The sequence below is a fragment of the Monocercomonoides exilis genome, assembly GCF_001643675.1.
Source record: "Monocercomonoides exilis strain PA203 chromosome Unknown scaffold61-464226, whole genome shotgun sequence".
NCBI classification, from domain to species: Eukaryota; Preaxostyla; order Oxymonadida; family Polymastigidae; genus Monocercomonoides; species Monocercomonoides exilis.
This window is the reverse complement of record NW_027150606.1, coordinates 173,962-195,129: the sequence shown is the minus strand read 5'-3', so window position 1 is coordinate 195,129 and position 21,168 is coordinate 173,962. Positions and strand designations below refer to the sequence as shown.

General features: G+C 39.4%; 5 protein-coding genes across 5 annotated transcripts; 1 reads left to right on the top strand and 4 right to left on the bottom strand.

The window, feature by feature from the left end:
• Window positions 1-231: 231 nt before the first annotated feature.
• Window positions 232-10,173, bottom strand: MONOS_122 (putative Protein kinase domain containing protein). The gene is made up of 3 exons (XM_067864800.1): window positions 9,623-10,173; window positions 6,745-9,523; window positions 232-6,600 (listed from the first exon to the last, which is right to left on the bottom strand). The coding sequence occupies exons 1-3, from the start codon at window positions 10,106-10,108 to the stop codon at window positions 629-631; spliced, it is 9,237 nt and encodes a 3,078-aa protein (XP_067719550.1). The 5' UTR covers window positions 10,109-10,173; the 3' UTR covers window positions 232-628.
• A 187-nt stretch (window positions 10,174-10,360) lies between these two features.
• Window positions 10,361-11,332, bottom strand: MONOS_123 (uncharacterized protein; the record flags this gene model as incomplete). Its single annotated transcript, XM_067864908.1, has 1 exon — window positions 10,361-11,332. One exon carries the CDS (start codon window positions 11,330-11,332, stop codon window positions 10,361-10,363), a length of 972 nt encoding a protein of 323 aa, XP_067719549.1.
• An 809-nt stretch (window positions 11,333-12,141) lies between these two features.
• Window positions 12,142-15,604, bottom strand: MONOS_124 (p97A; the record flags this gene model as incomplete). Its single annotated transcript, XM_067865018.1, has 1 exon — window positions 12,142-15,604. The coding sequence occupies exon 1, from the start codon at window positions 15,547-15,549 to the stop codon at window positions 12,142-12,144; it is 3,408 nt and encodes a 1,135-aa protein (XP_067719548.1). The 5' UTR covers window positions 15,550-15,604.
• A 270-nt stretch (window positions 15,605-15,874) lies between these two features.
• On the top strand, window positions 15,875-18,136 carry MONOS_125 (uncharacterized protein). Its single transcript, XM_067865125.1, has 3 exons — window positions 15,875-15,886; window positions 16,074-16,325; window positions 16,387-18,136. The coding sequence occupies exons 2-3, from the start codon at window positions 16,075-16,077 to the stop codon at window positions 17,618-17,620; spliced, it is 1,485 nt and encodes a 494-aa protein (XP_067719547.1). The 5' UTR covers window positions 15,875-15,886; window position 16,074; the 3' UTR covers window positions 17,621-18,136.
• MONOS_126 (uncharacterized protein) lies at window positions 18,084-21,072 on the bottom strand. The gene is made up of 5 exons (XM_067865232.1): window positions 20,976-21,072; window positions 20,740-20,925; window positions 20,604-20,671; window positions 20,409-20,556; window positions 18,084-20,331 (listed from the first exon to the last, which is right to left on the bottom strand). Exons 1-5 carry the CDS (start codon window positions 21,046-21,048, stop codon window positions 18,677-18,679), a joined length of 2,130 nt encoding a protein of 709 aa, XP_067719546.1. The 5' UTR covers window positions 21,049-21,072; the 3' UTR covers window positions 18,084-18,676.
• Window positions 21,073-21,168: the final 96 nt, after the last annotated feature.

The following is a 21,168-nucleotide window of genomic DNA, read 5'->3' as shown; positions in this document are numbered from 1 at the left end:
TTCTTGTTTTTTAACAAAAAACTTGTAGTTTTATATTTATTTGTATTATTTATCCTTTTTTTCGAAATTCTGTTTATCCTCAAACCAAATTTTTTTAGTGCTGAATAACTTCCCTTGTTTTATAGTATTTCATTTTCATTCACTATTTGTAGCATCTCTTTTTGTGGGGGATTTTGAGCACTTTAGTATGTTTTTTTTGAAGAAGAAGAAGAAATTATCATTAAAAATTATATTTGTTAGCAAATGTTTTCAACTATGATTCCGATTGAAAATAGAACAAAATGCTTTTATAAAAACATGGAAACAAAAAGAAAAGCAAATGTGAATATGCAAGTGTGATGTGGACACACTAAAACATTTGGTAATAACATCATTCTGATGAAAGGAATATTACAAGATACAACGAAATATATCGTTTGTAAACAGCAAATCTGCTAATAAACTACCATATAAAACTTAAAATATAAAACACAAAAGCAAAAATACTCTGGACTGCTCATTTGTAAATAAACAGGAATAAAAATACAGATAAGCTAATAATTGTTGTGGTTGGTAAGTTCTGCTGAGTGAGAAATATATACACTCCAAAAAAGATAAAATAACAAGCAATAAAAGCGATAAACGAAACTCAAAGCGGAGAAGGAGAAACAGAAAATGTTGGTGGCAAAGTTAGGGACGATGGAAACATAGGCAGCTCTTCGTCTTCCTCAGCATCTGAATGATAAATAGGATAATTCGAGCCCAGAGGAGGGATAGTATACACAGGATAAGTGGAAGACGAAGCAGATGAGGATGAAGAGGCAATTGGAACATGAATAGGGAACTGATACGGATCGCATCCAATCACATTCCCAACCACCTCATACCCGCTCACCACAATGCCATCATCTGCACTTGCATTGTGGATGAAATGGCTATTGTCTGTTGTGTTTGTGATGGCGACAGAAGATTCCAGCAAATGTTGGCCTTGTGTCTGAATGTCGTTGTGTGAGCTGCTTCTCACTTCTATTCCTTGCACGCTGACAGGCGGAGAGTGCTGAGGCTGCGGTGAAAGAAATGCTGTGGCTGGTGCAGGAGTGAGTGTGGGTGTGAGTGAAGACGAAGAGAGTGAACGGGCAGCAGCAGGAGAGAAAGAAGGGGAGCCAGAAGAGACAGAAAGAGAAGAGGAAGAAGAGTTCTGGGTGTAGTGTGCTTGTGTGTGGCGTTGGGCAGACGCAGACGATGCAACAGAAGGAGGGGTAGCCTCAGGGAACGATAGCATTGAGAGTGTAGCTCCGATGGTGATGTTTGAGGAAGGAACAGGATTTGGCGAAGAAGAGGCAGAAGGAGGCAGAAGGCCAGGGGTTATAGGATGAGCAACAGAATTACTAACAAATGGAGAATGAATTGGTGTTTCTGTCTGCATAACAGCATTGTTTTGTGTGTTATTTGCTCCTCTCAAGCTTCCAAACCGGTTGTCAGAGGAAGGATTGTGCTGTGGTGGAAGAGGATATGGCTGGCTCTTTTGGGCAGAGGCAGATGATGAGGAGGAGGAAGATGAAGAAGACGAACTAGAAAAGGATGAGGACGAAGAGTATTGCGAAGATGAGCTGCTGTAATTATACAGACTACCACTGTTTGCATTCGCTCCTCCTCCTCCTCCACTGCTACCACCCCATCCCCATTCGCCTCCGTCTCTCTCATTCTTTTGGAACAGCACAAACGACGGGTGCGAATCAAGAGCAAGATGCGACGGAACATACGGAATCACTTTGCTTTCCAGCCCTCGTGCTTTCATGAGCGCATTGAAATGCGAAGTAATTATGCCCTTTTTGAGTGTGGAGGCAGCAGAAGAGGCAGAAGACGATGAGGAGGAAGATGAGGAAGAAGAGGAAGTTGCATATGGAGAAGAAATTGATGATGATTTTCCTGTGCTTCCTCTATTTCTCGGTCTTGGTGGAAGTCCTTTCTTCTTGTTTGTATTTGCAGCATCCAAATCGATTTCATTTTTATCATTCTCTTCCTCCTTTTCTCCCGCATCAGCATCCCCATCCCCATCTCCATCTTCTCTGTCTCCCTCTCTCATCACCTCTGGTATCACCACACCTGCTCCCATCACCACCTCACTTGGATCCAGCACATCCAAATCTTCCTCATCGAATTCTCCTCCGTCTTCCAAATACTCTTCCCCTTCCACAACAACAATGCCATTTCTGTCGAAGCATGGGTAGTTGTTCATAGGCGCAGGGGAAGGAGAGGAGGAGGAAGGGAGTGAAGAAGGTGGAGTGCTGGAGAGAGGCATCATTGGGGTGAGTGGAGAGGGAGATGCAGTGGAAGAGGGAGGATGAGAAGAAGAAGAGGAAGAAGGAGAAGGAGAGGGAGAAAGAGAAGGAGAGGAAGAAGAAGAGGCAGAGGAAGGGGAGGCAATGGAATATGAAGAAGATGGCAAGGGAGGAGTTCGCATATGTGGCATAGCCATTTGGATAGGCAGAAACATAGCTGCTCTTTCCTTCTCAAAGGGTATTTTTCTTGCATTATTCGCATAAGTGTAGATGTTACTGGGTGTTGCCATGTTCTGTGCATACATCTTCCCTCTGTCGCTTAGTCCAGCTTCACTCAGAGCCAAGTTGCTGGCAATGTCTGCTTCATCATCTTCATCTTCATCATCGTTGTCGTCATTCGCATCGTCGTCTTCATCATTCGCATACTCTCCCAATTCTGCTATCTCTTCATCGTTCTCATCATCATCGTCGTCATCGTCGTCATCATCATCATCATCCTCTTCTTCATCCTCTTCTTCGTCATCATCTTCTTCTATAATATCAGTTTGTGCTCTTATTTTTTCATCTTCATTTATTGTAGCATCTTTCTCCTTTTGAATCACTTGCTCATTCGCATCATTACCATCAGCACCATTCTTGTTCATCTCCTTCTCCTTCTCTGCTCTTCTTCTCTTCTTCTCTTCCTCCTTCTTCTCTTTCTTCTCTCTCCTCTCTCTCCTCTGCTGCCTCTCCTTCTCCTTCAGCAGTGTTAACAATTGGTCTCTTTTAATTCTCGGCTGGATGGGATTTGGATGAGCAGCTGCTGAATATTCCATTGGAGAGGCATAAGGCGAAGGAGCAAAGGGAAGAGAGGAAGAAAGAGGAGGAGAAGGAAGAGGAGAAGGGAGAGGAGAAGGGGAGAAGGAGGAGAATGGGGCGAATGGGATGAAGGGTGTGAAGGCTGGATTCTGTGTGGAGTGAGAAGGATATTGTGAATATGAAGAAGAAGAGGAAGAAGAAGAGGAAGAAGATAAAGATGATGAATTCGGAGCATAAGGATGAGGATAAGAAACTTGATAAGGGTGAACCGGAGGCAAAGAAGCTGTGGAAGAAGAGAGAGAAGACGAGGGATAAGAAGGGGTAGGGCCAGATTGTGTGGTGACTGACTCGAAGAGCGAAGAAGGCTGAACGAGAGGAATGGCAGAGGAAGAGGAAGAAGGTGTCATGGAAGGAGAAGGGGCAGTGTTGGAGAGGGAAAAATGGCAGTAGACAGGAGGAGAGGAAGAGACAGAGGAAGAGACAGAGAAGGAGGAAGGGAGGAGGCGGGGGGAGATGGTGGGAGGGAAGTCACTTAAGGCGGAGAAGGTGGGGGTGGTTGAAGAGGAGGAAGAAGAGGAAGAGGAAGAAGAAGAAGAGGCATATTGAGGAGAAAGAGGAACATACGCAGGGCCATATGGTTGTGGTGTGCGGATGAATGGCTTCCTCTTCGTGTTTTGATTGTATGGGTATGAAGAATAACCAGATGATGTGTTAGAAGCATAAGAATAAGCAGAAGAGGAGGAGGAGGAGGAAGAAGAGGAGGAGGAAGAAGAATTCATGTTAGATGCATCAGAAGTGATAGAGCGGTTGTTTGTTTCAATCTTTGGTCTGTTTCCGATGATAGCCACATTGTTATTCTCAAATCCATTGTAGTTATTGCTCTGTTGTTCCAATATCATTGACTCAGTTGGGCGGAAAGGAGAATAAAAAAGATCGAGTTCAGAAGAAGAAGAGGAAGAAGAAAGAAGAGGATGAGGAGAGGAAGAAGGAGAGGAAGGAGGAGGAGAAGAGGAGGAGGTTGATACAGAAGAGGCAGAAAAAGCAGAGGAAGGGGAAGGAGGATAGGTTTGATTGGAAGGGGTGTGGGAGGAGGAAGGGATATCGTGTGGTGGAGGAGAATGACGAGACAAGAGAACAGAATAGGAAGTGGTTGGGTTGGTGGATGGAGAAGAAGGAGAAGAAAGAGGAGAAAGAGGAGAAGAAGGAAGAGGAGGAAGAGAAGGAGAAGGAGAAGGAGATGGAGATGAAGAAGATGGAGAGGGTGTGGGTGACAAAGAGGGGATGGAGAAGGAAGAGGAAGAGGAGGAAGAGGAAGATGAAGTGGAAGAGGCAGTTATTTCAGCAGCAGAAGTGATATGATTTGATTCATTGAATAAACAATCAGAAGGTGTATGGATTGGATTAGCAGATGAAGAGACAATGTTGTTTGAAATGGGAAATGAAGAAGAAGAAGAAGAAGAAGAAGATGATGATGATGATGTGGATGGAATGTTTGATTGAGACGGAATGGAAGAAGAGGAAGAAGAGGAAGAGGAAGAGGAAGAGGAAGAAGGAGAAAGAGAAGGATGAAATGAAGAAGAATGTGAAGTGACAGAACGTTGTTGGGTGTTTGAAATGGATGGAGTGGAAGGAGAATTAGAAGATGAAGTGGATGAAGAAGGAAGTAAATCTTTGGTGTCTGTAATGTTTTCCTTGTTTTCTTCTTCTTTCTCTTTTTTCTCTTTTTTCTCTTCTTCTTCTTCTTTCGAAACATCAGATTTGATGTTCTTTGAAGCAGAAGAGGCAGAAGAATTGGTTCCATTCTTGTTATTTACTTCACTTTCTGAATTTTCATTAGTGATTTTATTATTGTTAACATTCAATATGTCATTCTCTTCAGTGTTTGTTAGAGAAGCACAAAAAGACGCTAAAGGCGAGGGAGACGGAGAGAAAGAAGGAGAAGAAGCAGAAGAAGTGTGTGATAGTGTCTTTGAAGAATGGGAATGAGAAGAAGAATGAGAAGAAGGAGATAGAGGAGGAGAAGCTAGTGGGGTGGAAGAAGAAGAAGAGATAGAAATAGAGTGCTTGCAAGCAGCAGACAGAGAAGAAACAGCAGAATTCGCGTTGTTTTCATTCATCGACATCATCTTCATCAGAAGCTTCTGTTTCTTCCTCTTCATAATCTCCATCCTCATTCGAATACCTAGGCGATGGTGGCGGAAGTGGCGAGGAGGGAAAAGAGAGGAAGAAGAAGAGAGAGAGACAGAGGTGACAAGATTGGATGAAGAAGAAGAGGAAGAAGAAGAAGAGGAGGAGGAGGATGATGATGATGATGATTGAGGATTGATTGGATCAGATGAGGTTGTTGTATTTGGTTGAGCAGCATTTGCTTCATTTGCTGTTTGATCATTATTCTTCTTTTCATTTCCTTCTCCTCCTTCTTCTTTCTCTCTTTCTCTTTCTCTTTCTCTTTCTCTTTCTCTTTCTTCCTCCTCTTCCTCCTCTTCCTCTTCATCTTCATCTGTCAATGAAGAAGAAGAACTAGATCCATCATCATCGTCATCATCGCCTTCCACTTTCTTCACCAGAAAATCGTCATTCCCGTTCTTCTCTGCTTTCTCCACAAACAATTCTTCATCCTCTTCTTCCTCTTCCTCTTCATCATCATCTTCTTCTTCTTCATTGTTATTATTGCTGTTGTTATTGTTTTCTTCTTCTGTTTCATCTTCTTCTTCATCTTCTTCGCTTTCATCATTATCTTCTTCTTGTTGTTGCTCTTTTGCTTCATTATCATCCATCATAACTTGTTCATTCCCTTCCTCTTCTTCTTCCTTCTCTTCCTCTTTTCCCTGTTCCTTTCTTTCTCCTCCATCTGATCTAAGTTTATCTTCTGACTTGTACAATCTTTCCTTATGCTCATATATCATACTTTGGTTTCCTCTCCTTTTTTTATTAGCAAAACTGTTTCCTTCTTCCTCTTCTCCTTCTTCCTCTTCCATTCCTTCTTCTGCTTTGTTATTACTTCCATTCCTCTTCTTCTTCTTCTTCTTCTTCTTCCCTTCTTTACTCACCGAAGAAGAAACAGAAGAAGAAGAAGAAGCAGAAGGCAGTTTATCTTCTCCATTTGGATGCTTCATCAGCGGAAGCGAAGAAGGAGACACAAAAATCGCATCCAAACTCTTGTGTGGTCTGCTGTGTTTGTATTTCGAGTAATTTGATGGCTGCACAGTGAATGAGTTCAGATGGTAGCATTCTTCATCATCAAGCGAGTCTTCATCGTTGAGGTTGTTGAGGAAGAGATGGATTGTATTGCCATTGTTATTGTTATTATTGTAATCTTCTGCAAATGACACTTTGATCGCTTCTTTCTCTTCTTCTTTCTCTTTTTCTCCTTCTTTCTTCTCTTTATCTGTTTCCTTTTGATCTTTTTGCTCTTTCTCTTCTTTTGCTCCTTTTGTTGTTTTCACAGAATTTTCCTTTGAATCTTGTTCATTTGAAGAAGAAGAAGAAGAATTCTCCTTCGTCTTCTTTTCATTGGAGTTGGTTGATGATTGTTGTTTGTCTGAACGGAAATAATTCACAACAAGATACAGAGAGAAGAGTAAAAATAAATAGAAATTGATTGAAAAAGATAACAATTCATAAATAAATAAATAAATAAATTTAACAAATAATAACATTAACATTAACATTAACATTAACACACTTCTTTCTCCGTTTCCATTCTGCTTATTCTCTCCAAAAGGTACCAAATCCACCACAATATCTCCCTCATTCATCATCTCTGGTAATAAATCAGGTATATTCAGTGGATTTTGCATGAAATCTGGCTGGCAGCTGAATGGAGGAAGATTATGTGGAAGAGAAGAAGAGGAAGAAGAAGATGAGGAGGAAGAAGAAGAAAAGGAAGAAGAAGAAGAAGAAGAAGAAGATGTATTCATGTTCAACTGTGCAGATTGTGACGATAAAATCTCTGAATGTTTGTTTGTTTTGTTCAATGAATCTGTTGATTGCGCTTTTATATCTTGTTTATTACTATTATTCTTGTTATTATTCGCAAATTCAGCAGGCGAAGGAGCATAAGAAGAGAAAGAAGAAGAAGAAGAAGAAGAAGAAGATGTTGTGGAAGGAGAAGAACAGAATTTCAGTGCAGAAGAAGAAGAGAAAGATGAGGAAGGGCAAGGAGAAGGAGAAGGAGCAAACATAGAAGAAGCACAAGAGTATTGTGGAGATATATCAGAAGAAGGAGAAGCATAAGGAAGTGGAGAAGGAGAGGAAGGATGGGAGAGAGAGGAAGAGGAAGAGGAGGAAGAGGAGGAAGAGGAGGAAAAGGAAGAAGATGATGATGATGAAGTATTATTTGATGAGGAGGAAGAAGAATAAACGTGAGGAAAAGGGCGAACATAATATCTGACGAAGGGTGTGTTATAGAGAGCATAAGGAGAAGGGGCAGGAGATTGAGAATAAGGGGTGGAATAAGCAGAAGAAGAAGTGGTGGAGGAAAAGGAAGAAGAAGAAGAAGAGAAAGGAGGAGAAGGAGAAGGAGAGGAAGAGGAGGAAGGAAGCAAAGGATTGTCAGCATTTGTGAAGATGTCAGATTGTTGTGGCATGTCAGATGGCTCAAAATACACTTGGTGAGTGCTTTTTGAATGGAAATGGACAGAATTTGTAGAAGAAGAGGAGGAGGAAGAAGAAGAATTAGCTGCAGAGGCAGTGGCAGAGGCAGAAGCGGAAGAAATCGAAGCTCCATCATTTTGAGCACCCGATGCACTCAAAAGTGATGCCGAAGAAGGAAAAGTTTTCTTTTCGCTGTTTGTTTTGATTCCCAAGCTGATTTCCTTCAGCCTCACCAGCTCCACAATTGCTCTGTATTCTCCCTTCCACTCTTCAAAGATGGATATCTGCTCTTTCTCAGTGAGTGTGGTGGAGAAGGGAACAGGAGAGGAAGAAGGAGAAGGAGAAGGAGAAGATATAAAAGAAGGAGAGGAAGAAGAAGAAAGATCTGATATTTGTGTCATCTTCCCATTCATCGCAGAAGACAACACAGCTTCGTCTCTTCCAGCTGCCCTCACCTTCTCTTTCAGCATCTCCTTCTCCCTCCAATGGAGCATCTTCATGTACATGTACTTCCTCAGCCCGAACAACCCTGCCTTCTTCAGCTCTTCCTCTTCAAATGGCTTCGAATAGGAAGAGGTGATCCAGGGGTGCACAACTGCCTCACATAAATGCAGACGGAGGGAAGGGTTCTTGTTGAGGAGAAGAGAAATGAAGTGCTGCTGGAGAAGAAGAGATGGGGAAGGGGAAGAGGAAGAGGAAAGAGAAGAATCAGGAGAAGAAGAAGAAGAAGCATCAACAGAGGAAGAAGAAGAAGAAGCAGATGAAGTTGAAGCACTTTGTGGAGGAAGCAGAGAAGACGCATAAGACTCTCTTTTGACAGAGCCAGGGCAGTTGTTCCGTTCGAATGCCTCAATCGATGCCATGTCTGGGAAGATGAGAGGTTTGTGCTTGATCTCGCTGAACAGCTGCTGGTTGGTCACTTTCGTCTCGTCTGTCTCACTTTGAAGGATGCTGATATCGCTTTTGGAGGGATAAGGAAGAGAAGAGGTGTAGCTGGAAGAAGAGGAAGAAGAAGAAGGAGACGGAGATGGAGATAAAGAAGAGGAAAAGGACACCAAACGCTTGTCTGATTTCCTGTTCTCTCCGTTTTCATCCACCGTCTCTCTGTGACTTCTCCCTCTTTCCTTCTCCCCTCCTCCACCACCACATCCTCCTCCTCCTCTCCCAATGCCATTCCCAAATGGCAGCACGCCATAGCAGAACACATACACGCACACACCCATCGCCCACACATCCACAGCTGTTCCCAAAAACCCTCTTCCTTTCACCACTTCAGGAGACAGGAAGGCAAAAGTGCCTTCAGTCGAATGCAGCAGCTGCTTGTGGTGCTTCAGCAGCTGCGATGAGCCGAAGTCACAGATCTTCAGCTCTCCTTTTGAATTGAGCAGCAGGTTGTCTGGCTTGATGTCTCTGTGAATGATCTTGTGGCTGTGCAGAAAGAGAAGGCCGAGAAGAAGAGAGCGAGTGAAGTGGATGGCAAGCTCTTGAGGCAGTGGGCGGATGTGAGATGTTTGTGTCAGAAAGAAGGAAGTGGTGTCTTTTATTGAATTAATCGTAGCTTGGTCGTCTGCTGAGGGAGATGACATGGTTGATGCTATTGCAGAATTTAAGGTGGTTATTGACCTGTTCAAATCTTCGATCTGAATTGGTAGCAAAGAAGGAGTTTTCATAACGCGCCCACCTTCGCATAGCTCGATAACTAAATACAACTTTGGTGCTGTTGGATCATCTAGAATCTCATGAAGACCCATGATTGATGGATGGCCGTTAACTTTTTTCATAATTGTCATTTCCCGCAGCAAATGTTGAAAACCATTTTTTCCTTTCCATCTTTTCGTTAATCCGTCTCTTTTCAAAATTTTCATAGCCTTTTAAGCAAAAATGTATTTCAATGGAAAAAAGCATAAAATCATCATCAGATAGAAATAAATAAACGAATTAACAAATAAAATTGAAAAAGTGCACACATATCTCGCTCGTGTCTTTGCGTCTTCGCAAAGCACAACTTTTCCGAAACTTCCGCTTCCTAATTTACTAACTATCAAATAATTATTTATCATCTTCTTACCGGAAGGAAGTCGAATTTTGTGAACAATTCGCGTTTCTATCACCTGAGCTGGTTCAAACTTAACCGGCTGTTCTTTTAATAGTTCCTTTATTGCTTCTTCTGCCTCTTTCGTAACGACTTGTTTTGATTTTGGAGTTTTCTCAGACAATACCTTTGATTCTGATGAATGTTGCTCAGAGGTATTGTAAATGTTTGAATTGGATTTTGGTGGTGTTGAAAGGGCAAAAGATACCGATTGGATTATGTTATGTTCTGTGCTTTCCACTTCAGTTCGGTTGGGCTTTTCAGGTGACGGAACTCTTGCGGCAGAGCAATGAGGGGAAATTGGAACTGACGGATGAGCAACCTCATGCCGATTCTTGCGTTTTCCAAAAATGTTACCCATTCACGCGCAATCCTATAAGTCTCGCGCACCACCTCTTTGTAATACTCCGAAAATGCAAGTAAAAAAAATACTACTAAACCCATAAGACGAAGATGTTTTTGTTGTGATTTCCTTTTTTTCAATTTTCGCAAATTCCAAATATAATAACAAAAAATACTTTTATTAAATATGCAGTTTCTGACAAATTTAAAAAAATAGATAAATTGAAGCGTAGTACAAAAATAATCACCAAATAAAAAATTTATCACTATTTTAATTATAATTTTCTTCTCCAACAATGCGTGAAGTGATGCGAGGTCGTTGAAACTGAGCACGCTGAGGAACTGGTAATTTTTTTGCCAAATCTGGTGCAATAGATCTGAACTTCTCTCGTTGAATATATTCCTGCTGAGATTGCCGTTCATTTTTCTGCCTTTCATAATTGCTTTTGTCATCAGTTTCGCTAATCGGAGGGAAACCCTTCATAGTTCGACTGCTAATGTGCGAAGGAATCACTCTTTGTGGAATTCGAGAAATATCATTCGAAGAATATTTACTTGAACTGGAAGTCTTCAGAACGAAATCGTCTGCAAATAAGCCTTGTCTCTCTTCGAACACAAGTAAAATCACAGCAAAAGCAACGACGAAAAAGAAGGAGATAAAAAATGAAATCCGAAAGAAAAAGCGGTCAATTTGTCTGGTTGATGAAGTTGGATGAGTAAGATTTTGAGCGCTCGGGGTGAATAAGGATGATGATGAATGAGATAAAGGCAATGAAGATTGATATGCAAGCATATTACTCATTGAAGAATGTTCAGATGAAAGCTCTTCTTTTTCTTCTTCTTCTTCTTCGATTTTATCTAATTCATTTGATTCATCCAATTCAGTTTGTTTTATCTGTTCTGGAGATAAAGCCACATCTTTCTTATCGTTCTGCCTTTCTGAGAAAGGAGAATCGCTAAAAGAAGATACAGAGCGCTGTTCAACTTGCACAATACGAGGAATTGCACGTTGCTCTTCGTTGGACTCGCATTTCTCGTTTTCTGTACGTTCTTCATCATTCTGATGAGCAAAATGGAAAGGCTCATTTGGCCTTGTGCTTTGAAATTCTTTCTTCTCGTCATCACATGTTGAAACGTTTGTTGCGATGAATAGGTGAGAAGAAACTGCTTCTTGACTGATGATAGCAGTGCTTTCAAGAAGAAGCTGATTTGGATCAAAAACGAGAGGATGATCAGGATTCATGTATAACGAAATCAATCTTTCTTTCCTCGAAAGTTTGTTTTGCACAAATAAAAGCGAATCTAATGAATGTTCAATAGCTGTTCCAGAGGTGACATGCTCTTCATCAAGAAACAAAAAAAATGGTAAATCTAAACAAATAAACTTGATAAATTATAATATTTGATAAGTGTTGCAGCAAGCCTATAAACGATGCGAAGACTGAATTATATGCGGTTATTGGCGAATACCTACAAATCGGACCATAGAATGTTTCTTCTTCATCATTTTCACAAATATTTGGAGTGAAATGATCAACAATAGCAGCAATCAAAGATCCATTTTTCAAAGAAGTCAAAAATGAAGGAAGAAATAATTCAAATTGTGGAATGGTGTCCTTTATCCAAGCGAAAATGCTTATTTCTTTACATAGTAAAGACCATGAGGGAATTGTCTGCAAATGACTTATCAAATTCAAAATCGAAAAATAAGAAAAACAAACGCTATTCTCTTCATCATCAACAAAAATTGTCATTTTGTTAATTCAAATAAGGAGCTTGGGTAAGCTGATGATAGATCAAGGACTTTCGAATTGACATCAAACATTAGTAAGCGAAGTTTTAAAATACATGTGCTTACAGTTTTTTTCACCATTCGAAAATTTTCTTAAATTTAAAGTGTGCTTCAACCTTTTTATTAGAACTCATATCATCTGTCTAATAGGAGATTTGAAGAATAATTATGATGTTACAAAAATAATTATGGGACAATAATTAAAGTTAAATTGTTAATTTTGAATCTTTTTCAAACACGTTATCATTGAAATGTTAGCATTAGTAATTTTTTCTCTTTTGAAGTGATTTTATTAAAGATGAAGTGTTAATTATCCAATGGGGCTTATCTTTTTTGCTTATTGAATCCAAAACAGAATCTCTAATGGATGCCTTTATTGATGAGCTTGACATTCCTTCGCTCTTTCTTGCAGCTCTTTCAATAAATGCATCAAACCAATCATTTTCTGTTGGACTTTGTTCTTTCTTTTTTCCATACGATTTTGTAACGCAAATTTTTGAAGTTGAATGAGCATTTTCTTTTGAGCATTTTGATATGTCTGTTTTTTCTATCTCCTCTTTTGAAACTGGTGTTAGCCATTCCTTTAGGAGAGCTTTCCTGTCATTCGCTTCAGGAAGAGGAATTTCAATGTGATGCTCAAATCTTCCAGGGCGTGCCAACGCTGGGTCAATTACCTTGATATCTTCACACAATCCAACAACTATGCAATATTGAGAGAGCGAAAAATATTGACTTAATGCATAACTGTTATCATTTGCATTATCTTCTTCTTTTTTTGAATCAGATTTTTCTGCTAAAGTATCATCATCACCATCATCATCATCATCCACTCGAGATAAAAACCGTCCTTCTCCTTCTTCTGCATCTTCTCCTGATATCCCATCCATTTCTGTTAGCAATTGAGTCACAATTCTGCTAAACACATCATTCCCACCATCATCACTTCCGCTTTTCCCTCCCATAATCCCTCCTCTCTTTTGCCCCACTGCATCCAAATGGTCAAACACCAGTACAGACGGCCGATTCTGCCGGCAGTCCGCAAAAAGCTGTTTGATCGTCTTTTCTGAGTCGCCCAAAGAAGAGCGGAGAAGGAGAGGGAGCGACACAATGTTTGATGCTGATGAAGAAAAGAAGGAGGAAAGAGAAGACGCAATGTGAGACTTGCCGCAGCCAGATGGGCCGTGCAGGATGATTCCAAATGTCTGCAGAGGAAGGGAACGAGGCAAATGTGTTAGAGAAGAATGAGAAGAATGAGAAGATTGAGAAGATTGAGAAGATTGAGAATATTGAGATAAATACGATGTGTTAGAAAGAGTGTGAGAGAGCTTGGCGAGAGAAGGCAGGATCAGAATGTCAAACAGCTGCTTCTTGACTGAGTCGTATCCGACAACATCAGAAAGAAAGAAGGAGCGCAAAGCTGACACCACAACTGGCATTGTGATCTGGTCAGCTGGAGTTGACAGAAGATGAGAAAGTGAAGTGAAGTGAATGGATGAATGAAGTGAATTCTGTTGAAGGATGGACTTATTGTCATTTGGAAGTGCATGTGATATGGTGTCTGAAGATGGAGACGGAGAATGAGATGATTGAGCAGTTGTGTCAGATGTGTTTGAAGGAAGAGAATTTGGTGTTGAATCAGAAATATCATGTGAGTTGGCCATTTTTGAACCTGGCCTTGTCATTTTAGCTGCTTTTTTGATAATCTCTTCATTGAACACTAAACAGTTACTTGAGGTTGTTGAGGTAGAAGAGATTAAAGGCGACTGATCAGAGGATGAGAAAGAGGAAGGGGATGAAGAAGAAGAAGGGGATGGCGATGATTGAGAGGAAGAAGCAGACAATGGGGTTGGTATTTCAGCTAATCGTTTTCTATCTTTTTTGCTCTTTCTTCTATCATCCAGATCTTTTTCCTCTTTTTTCTCTTTCTTCATTTTTTTCTGATTGAATATTCTCTTCAAATCGCAGTCTTGTATTACGACTGCAAACAAAAGCAGTCTTTTGAGCTCTCTCAAAGAAAAACCAGGCAAATAGCGAAAAATCCAGCTGGACAGCAAATCTAAGACATGTGAGTTGAATGAAGTGTGTTCATGTGAATGAGAAGGAGAAGTTGATGGAGACAACGATGAAGTGAGGAAGCAGTTTTCTTGATTGGCATAGTCAATGTTTATGACAATTGATGAATCGACGATTTTAGCTGGAAGCATTGCAAATTGTTTGAGATTGCTTCGAAGGAATGAATAAGAAGAAAGACGAGGAAACCTGAAAACTCTGGAAAAACGTGTCTGACGTAAAAATAGACTGCATGCTTGTGAATAAATAGATTGATAAGAAGAAGAAGCAGTGGATGAAGAAGAGGAAGAAGAACTTGAAGAAGTGGACGAGGACGAAGAAGACAAAGACGAAGAAAGAGAAGTGTGTGTTCCAAATGTTGTTGTGACTGCTAAGACAACCACAGGAAATGCAAAGGAATCTGAAAAAAGAGACTGAAGAAGCGAAACTGCTGTCTCGCCTGACGGCAGCGCAGGCAAACGCAAGAATTCATCCAGATGATCCATCACAAGAATGAATGGCAGTGTCTTCAATGCATAAGTCATGTATTGCAGTATGCTATGTGTGTTTGTGCTTTTATCTGTGTCTGTTGTACTCTTCCTCGATTCCTCTCTTTCGAATTCTCCAAAGTCCAATGATGAAATAAACTCAGTCATCTCACTTTCTGTATCAACTGATGAAGTTGCATTGCTCATGAACTCATCTTTCTGTATTTCTTGTGTAGATGCATCTTCGTCAGCTTCGCTTGTGATCAGCATGTTTCGATAGCGTAATGTATTCAAAATGTCGCTAAGAGATGATAAACCGTCAAGCGGCGCTGAAATAATGGATAGGCATTGAAACATCTTTCGGTCTTCTTCTGAAAGCTGTTCCAATCGATGCTCGTAGTTCTCATTCTGATAGGTAAAAATAGTCTTCTGAACTATCCACATTGCACAGTCGATAAATTTTGTTTTTCCAACACCTTCAAAGCCTGTAACAATAAATCCACTTGGAGAAAACGTACGATGCTGTGGTAGTTTTATGTCACTTGAATATAATTCTGAAAAATTCTTGCGATTTAAAAAAGAAGCGCATAAAATTTGAAAGCGCTGCGAAAATTGTGGAAGAAAAAGCCGTTGTTCCAAAAATAAAACAATTTCTTCCAACAATTCAAAAATTTGCGCCGAATGACACCAAGCATTTAATTTTTCAACAATTTGAGCATTTTGTTCATTGGAAGCAGAAAATAAGCATTTTTCCTTCAAATGAGAAAATTGTGATATTGGTGGATACACTCGTGTATTTCCCTTGATAAATTGAATAAGTTTAATCGGTGTTTCCACAGCTTCAACCTTTTCAATTTGAACTGTGAATTGCTCGTTTTTACATAAAAAAATACTAAATTTCTTGGAAATATTTTCAGGAAATGCCAAATCAAAATCCTTTAAGGAAGGTCGTAGAATTATATATGCTTGAAATGTTACACTTTTTTGGAGTTCGGAAATTGACGCAATCAAGGTGCACAACTGAAATAAATGTTTTGAAAAGCATTGAAAAATTGGTTCGTGCTGATTTTGGTTAAATAACGCAATACAACTGCAAGGTAATGTAGCATCGGTGATGCATTTGCACAACATAAATTTGAATTCTGTGTAAAAATTAATAAAAAAATAAATTTATCAGAAATGCATTATGGTCGTTGATGATGAAAGATTCGTTTTATATTTTATAAATTTCAAAATATTTTTCATTCCAATAAAATATCTATGAAAGAGATGTGATTTTTATTGTTATTTTTCAAAAAAAAAAAAAGTTTATCAACTTTGAGTAAGTCTTTCTTTCGTTGTGTCTTATTAATAATATCTTTTGATTTCATTATTCTCTTTTTGTTTGGAAGAAGAATCCTTAACATGAAACAAAATGAATCATTTCAAAATATGGTTGTGTGATCAGATTGTCTGATAATAGAATAATGTTTGTCAAGTTAATTTAATAGTTATTCCTTTTAAAAATGCTTTTTTGAAAATATTATTTAATATTTGTTTCTATTATATCGAATTGATTTTTTAACAATGCATCATTGTGCAAATATTTTAATAATTTTAAATTGATGTTTTTATGTATTTGTATTGATGAATATTTAATTCGATCTTACGGTAAGCATGGCGTCAAAGTCTGGTAACTTGTTTGATTTACTGTTGGCTGAAGAAAAAAGGAACGAAAAGCTCGGAAAGAAGGGACAAAAGCAACAAAAACTGCAAGAAGCAACTCGTTCCCAAACAAAAGCTGCAAAAGCTTCAGAAAAGAAAGGAGCTGCTTCAGATAAGAAAGATGCTCATGGATTCCAGCCAGTTGTTGATGCAGCACGTCCAGAAAAGAGAGTTTATGATCGCATTTCAGGAACTGGAAGAGGGTTTGGAATTTTTTTCTGGTATTCAAATTTTTTTAATTAAAATTCTTTTTTGTGCGTACAGAAAGGAAGTTGCTAAAGGCGGCCACGGTGGTTGGGGAAGCACTGTCGATAAACATGAAGTTGAAGAAGCAAAGGAAGAAGTGTTGAAGGAAGTTGCTGGAGAGGAAAAAACAGAAGAAAAGAAAGCCGAAGTTGAAGGAACAGCAAAGACAGAAGAGAAAAAAGACGAGAAGAAAGAAAAAGTTCCTGAATTGACACCTGAAGAGAGAAAGGCACTTGAAGAAGAAAAGAAAAAAGAGGAAAGAAGAAAATTCTTGGAAAATGCAAAGACTCTTGAAGAATATGAAGCCAACTTGGCAGCTCAGAGAGTATTGTTCAAGGAACGTAAAGCTGCACATATTGAGACTGATGAATCTATTGATTTGTCTCAATATACAGTTATCAGCGAAGGAAAATCTGCACCAAAGCCAAAGCCAGCAAAAGAGCAGAAGAAGACCGAAAAGAAAGCTGAAAAGAAAGTGGAAAAGAAGGAAGAGAAAAAAGAAGAGAAAAAGACTGAAAAGAAAGAGGAGAAAAAGACTGAAAAGAAAGATGAGAAAAAATCTGGCAAAAAGGAAGAACCCAAGAAAGGAGCAAAGAAGGAAGAGCCAAAGAAAGGCGGCAAAAAAGAGGAACCAAAAAAAGTAGAAAAGAAGGGAGATAAGAAGGCAGCCAAGAAGGAAGAGCCAAAGAAAGCTGGAAAGAAAGAGGAGAAAAAAGAAGAGAAGAAAGAAGAAGAAGAAAACTCTCTTCTCCCTGAAATCATTAAGCCAAAGCAACAACCACAACCGAAAAAGAAGAAGGACAACGAACCAACTGTTAAGGTTGCAGAGTTCTCAACCGCCTGGTTCTTCCAAGGTGTGCAACCACGCAAGGAAAGCGACAACCGCAGAGGAAGAAAGCCCGAGGACGGCAAAGGACGCCGCATGGGAGACAAACCACAAGCAGCCAAGCCCGCACCAGCCTCAGCCTCCGCCGCTGCTGCAGCTCCAGCAGTTGACCAACCTGTTGTTGCACAGACATGGCGTCCAGGACAAGGCACCACAGTTACCCCAGTTTCAAAGCCAGATAACTCAGCTAACAAGCCAGCCAACCAGAAGATGCAATACCAACCAGGAAAGCAAGGAGCAAATGCCTCAACATCAAACGCAGCCAAGAAACCAAGAGATGCCGCACAGGCAAGAGGACCAAAGCCAGCTGCTGCTAAGATCAACGACAATGCATTTCCTGCATTGGGAAAAGCTCAAAAGAGCTAATTGCATCTTGAAGAGATTCAGTTGACTGTCCGGTGCGTGAAAAGGGCAGTGCTGAATTGGCTTGATCCAAAAGAATAAAAAAAAATAATAATTAACAATTATTTTGAAAGATGAGAAAATGTATAGGCAGTTTGTCAAAAGGAAGAATGGTTAGAAATATTGAAGTTAAAAACACTTATCTTTATGCAGAAGATGTACATAAAGTATTTATGATGCATTCAACGTTTTCACATCCTTTTCATTATTCATGCACTTATTTGTTTTTTCGTATTAATCATATCTTTATTTAATTGTCGTCTTCTGCATTGTTGTGTTTGTATTTTCTGTATTTCTATCTCGCATGTTATGTCTTCTTCCTTTCTACTTTTTGTGTTTTGCTTTTCCATCATTATTTTTCTGGATCAAACGTCTTTGTCGTTGCAACATAATGCACCTGATTATTCAACAAAAACAAAAAAAAATATGAAAAATTAGCTTTGCTATTCCCCTTTTGAACATTGATTGCAAAATAACCAATGAACAATCAAATTTTTCAAATCAAAAGTAATTTTTAATTAAAAGAAGTTATCTGCGGATTGCTTATGTGAGGTGGAGTAATCCAAAGATGCTCAAATACAAATTACAGATATTCTAAAATTATCAAGCAAATTACTGAAAGAAACGAACAAAGTTCAAAAAAATTCATCAGATAAACAATAATAATTATAATGAATACAATAAATTCCAAAAAATATCAATGAAAGCGAATCATCAGTCACAGAAACAATATTTAAAAGAAAAGAGAGAATTGTGTTCTCATAATTGAAAATATATCATGAGTGAGTTTTAAAATTTTTAAATAAAAAATAAAAAAATAAAAAATAAAAAAATAAATTAATCCGTTCAAAGCATAAACATACAATCCAAAACGAATAAAATTTCGTCAGCAATAACGAAACATCAAAACATTAACAAATTCATAAAAACCAAATAACAATAATCATAAAATCGTAATGAAAAAGGATTGCTAACCAAAAATTATCCAAAATTAAAATTCGTAAAAATAAAAGGCAATAATTAAGTGCTCTTCATTAAGTCCCCAACAAAATCGAACGCATCATCAGAACTTCCTTTCATAAAGTCAAACGCACTTTCCTCGCTCGATTCACTTGAAGCCCCTTTTTTCAAATTCACAATATGCGCCTTCTCTTTCACATACGGCGATGGGATCTGTGCAAATTGGATCGCCTGCATTGGACGTTGTGCAGCTGCTGATGTACCCATCAGTGGCATCACATTCTTTGGCATCATCGGATTCACTGCAGCTGCTGCTGGATAAGAATACCCGAAGTTCTGCATTGGCATTGGCATTGGCATTGGCGGTGGTTGAGTTTGCTGTAAAATCTGAGGCTGTGTGTGTGGCAAAGAAAATGGATGTGTTTGCGTATGGATATTTACTGGTGCCGGATAATAAGGAGGCATTACTGGCTTCGTGGTTAATGCAGTGAGTTCGGCAACAATAGAGTTGATTGGCTGTTCTTGTTGTTTAGCCTGTCCAGTTGTTGTGGTTGTTAATGATGATGATGATGCCTCAGAATTTAAGCCAAAAGGATCATTGGTATCATCAGACAGCTCCGGTGGTGAGAATATTTTGGACAATTCTTCTGCTGCAGTGTGTGTTTTGGTTGCATTTGATGGTATTGCTGTTGAAGAAGTTGAAGCAGCAGAAGACGTAAAAGAAGAATGAGAAGATTCTTGTGTAGTCCAATCTATTGCAATCAAAGGATTGTCTTCTGCAATATGTTTGCTTTTTGGTTTGCTTGTTCCATTCTTCGCTGATGTTTTTGATGTTGATTCCGCTGAAGTCATTGCAACAGCTCTTCGAGCGATTGGGTTATGAATCTGATTGGACTGAGGTGTTGGTTGAGCAGAAGCAGGAGCACATTCCACGTCTTTTGATTCAATCCTTTCCAGAACAATGGCAGCTTTCTGTTTTGCTGCTGCATTAGTGAGAAGCCTGGCTCCTCTTGAAATAGCATCTTTCTGTGCCCTCACCAGCCCCATTACAGTTGGACGTTGCGCCACAAAAGACGGCTCAGTCAGCGCTGCCAGACAGAAATACGACTTTGCCTTTGGAACTGCACTCTCTCCCAAACACTTGTCCGCCAAGCATGCCACAACAAATGCAAGATCCAGTCGCTTTGCTGTCTCAACGAAATGTGACATCACTTGCTTTGGTGGTGAAACTCCTACACCTGCAGCCACGCAAACATCTTCAACAAGCTTTTGCTCTAACTCCCCTGTTGTAGATCTCACATCTGGGAAAACAACTTTATTTGAAACTGATGCTGTTGCTGAGGATGGAATATATGTTGATGTTGCAGGTCCAGTTGCATATGATCTGTCATATACATCTGAACCAACTGAGGCTGATAGTCCTTCGCGAATAGCTTCTGCTGTGCGAGCTGTAGTGTATTGCCCTCTCTGAGGTTGGCTGTACTGCTCGTCTGCTGCTTCTTCCTCGTCAAAGCCGCCCAGTCTTCGAGGAGCCAGTGTTCTTGAGTCAAAATCATTCGGAACAGCAGAAGAGCGGAAATTTGGCATTCTTTCAGATGCTGCCACAGGATCCCCTGTGATCTTGAAAGTTGAATCGACCCTCTCGTTTACTCCAAACTTGACGGTTGGTGTGAATACTCCGCCTGATATAGCACTCACAGTGTTTCGCTCTGAACCTGGTCATATAAAAAAAAATGCAAAATAAACAAAACAATTCACAGTTAAAGAATGCTCGCAAAGAAAAGGTTCAAACGCTCAACTGTATTGGATCCAACCCCCTCAAGTGTTCGCATTGGACCAACTCTTCTTGCTTTTGACTCCATGTCACTTAGAAAATCATTAGAATCATCATTCACGATAATTTGTTTATTTCCTTTTTCGTACATCTGATTTAAAACAATCTTAATTGCAAAAGTAAATGAAATAAATGCAAAATTTTCTTACAAACTTTTGCTTGCTCGTCATATTTATCGAGGTTTTCCCTGTCTGCTTCTGATCTAATTGGAGGTTGTTGAGCTAAATAAATATACGCAAGTATGTGATAATCACTTGAAAATAAAATAAAATATAAAGAGTCAATATACATGCAAATTTTCTCAAAAAATCACTTTGAGATCTAACTTGTTCCCTGAACGATGGATGACCCCGTTCCATGCAAGCAACGAGAACAATCGCTGATTTCAAACGAGATTCAACAGAGGTGCAGCCAAATCTTGAAACAAGCGCACGGCATATTTTTTCTGAAGCTTCTAATGATTCACGTGTGGCTCCTGCCAAAAATAATAACATTATTTTTTGAAATTTCGAAGAACTGACACACTCACAACAGTATCAACTTCTTCTCCCGTAATAGGAACACCTGTTGCTTTCACAGCATTGAATGCAACAGACATTATTATCTGTCAAAAATAAATTGTGGTAATAGAATATCTTGTCAAAACAAATTCCAAATATAAATCACTTCAACAAAAAAGATGAGAAATAAAACTTTCACAATAATTGAAATATGAACA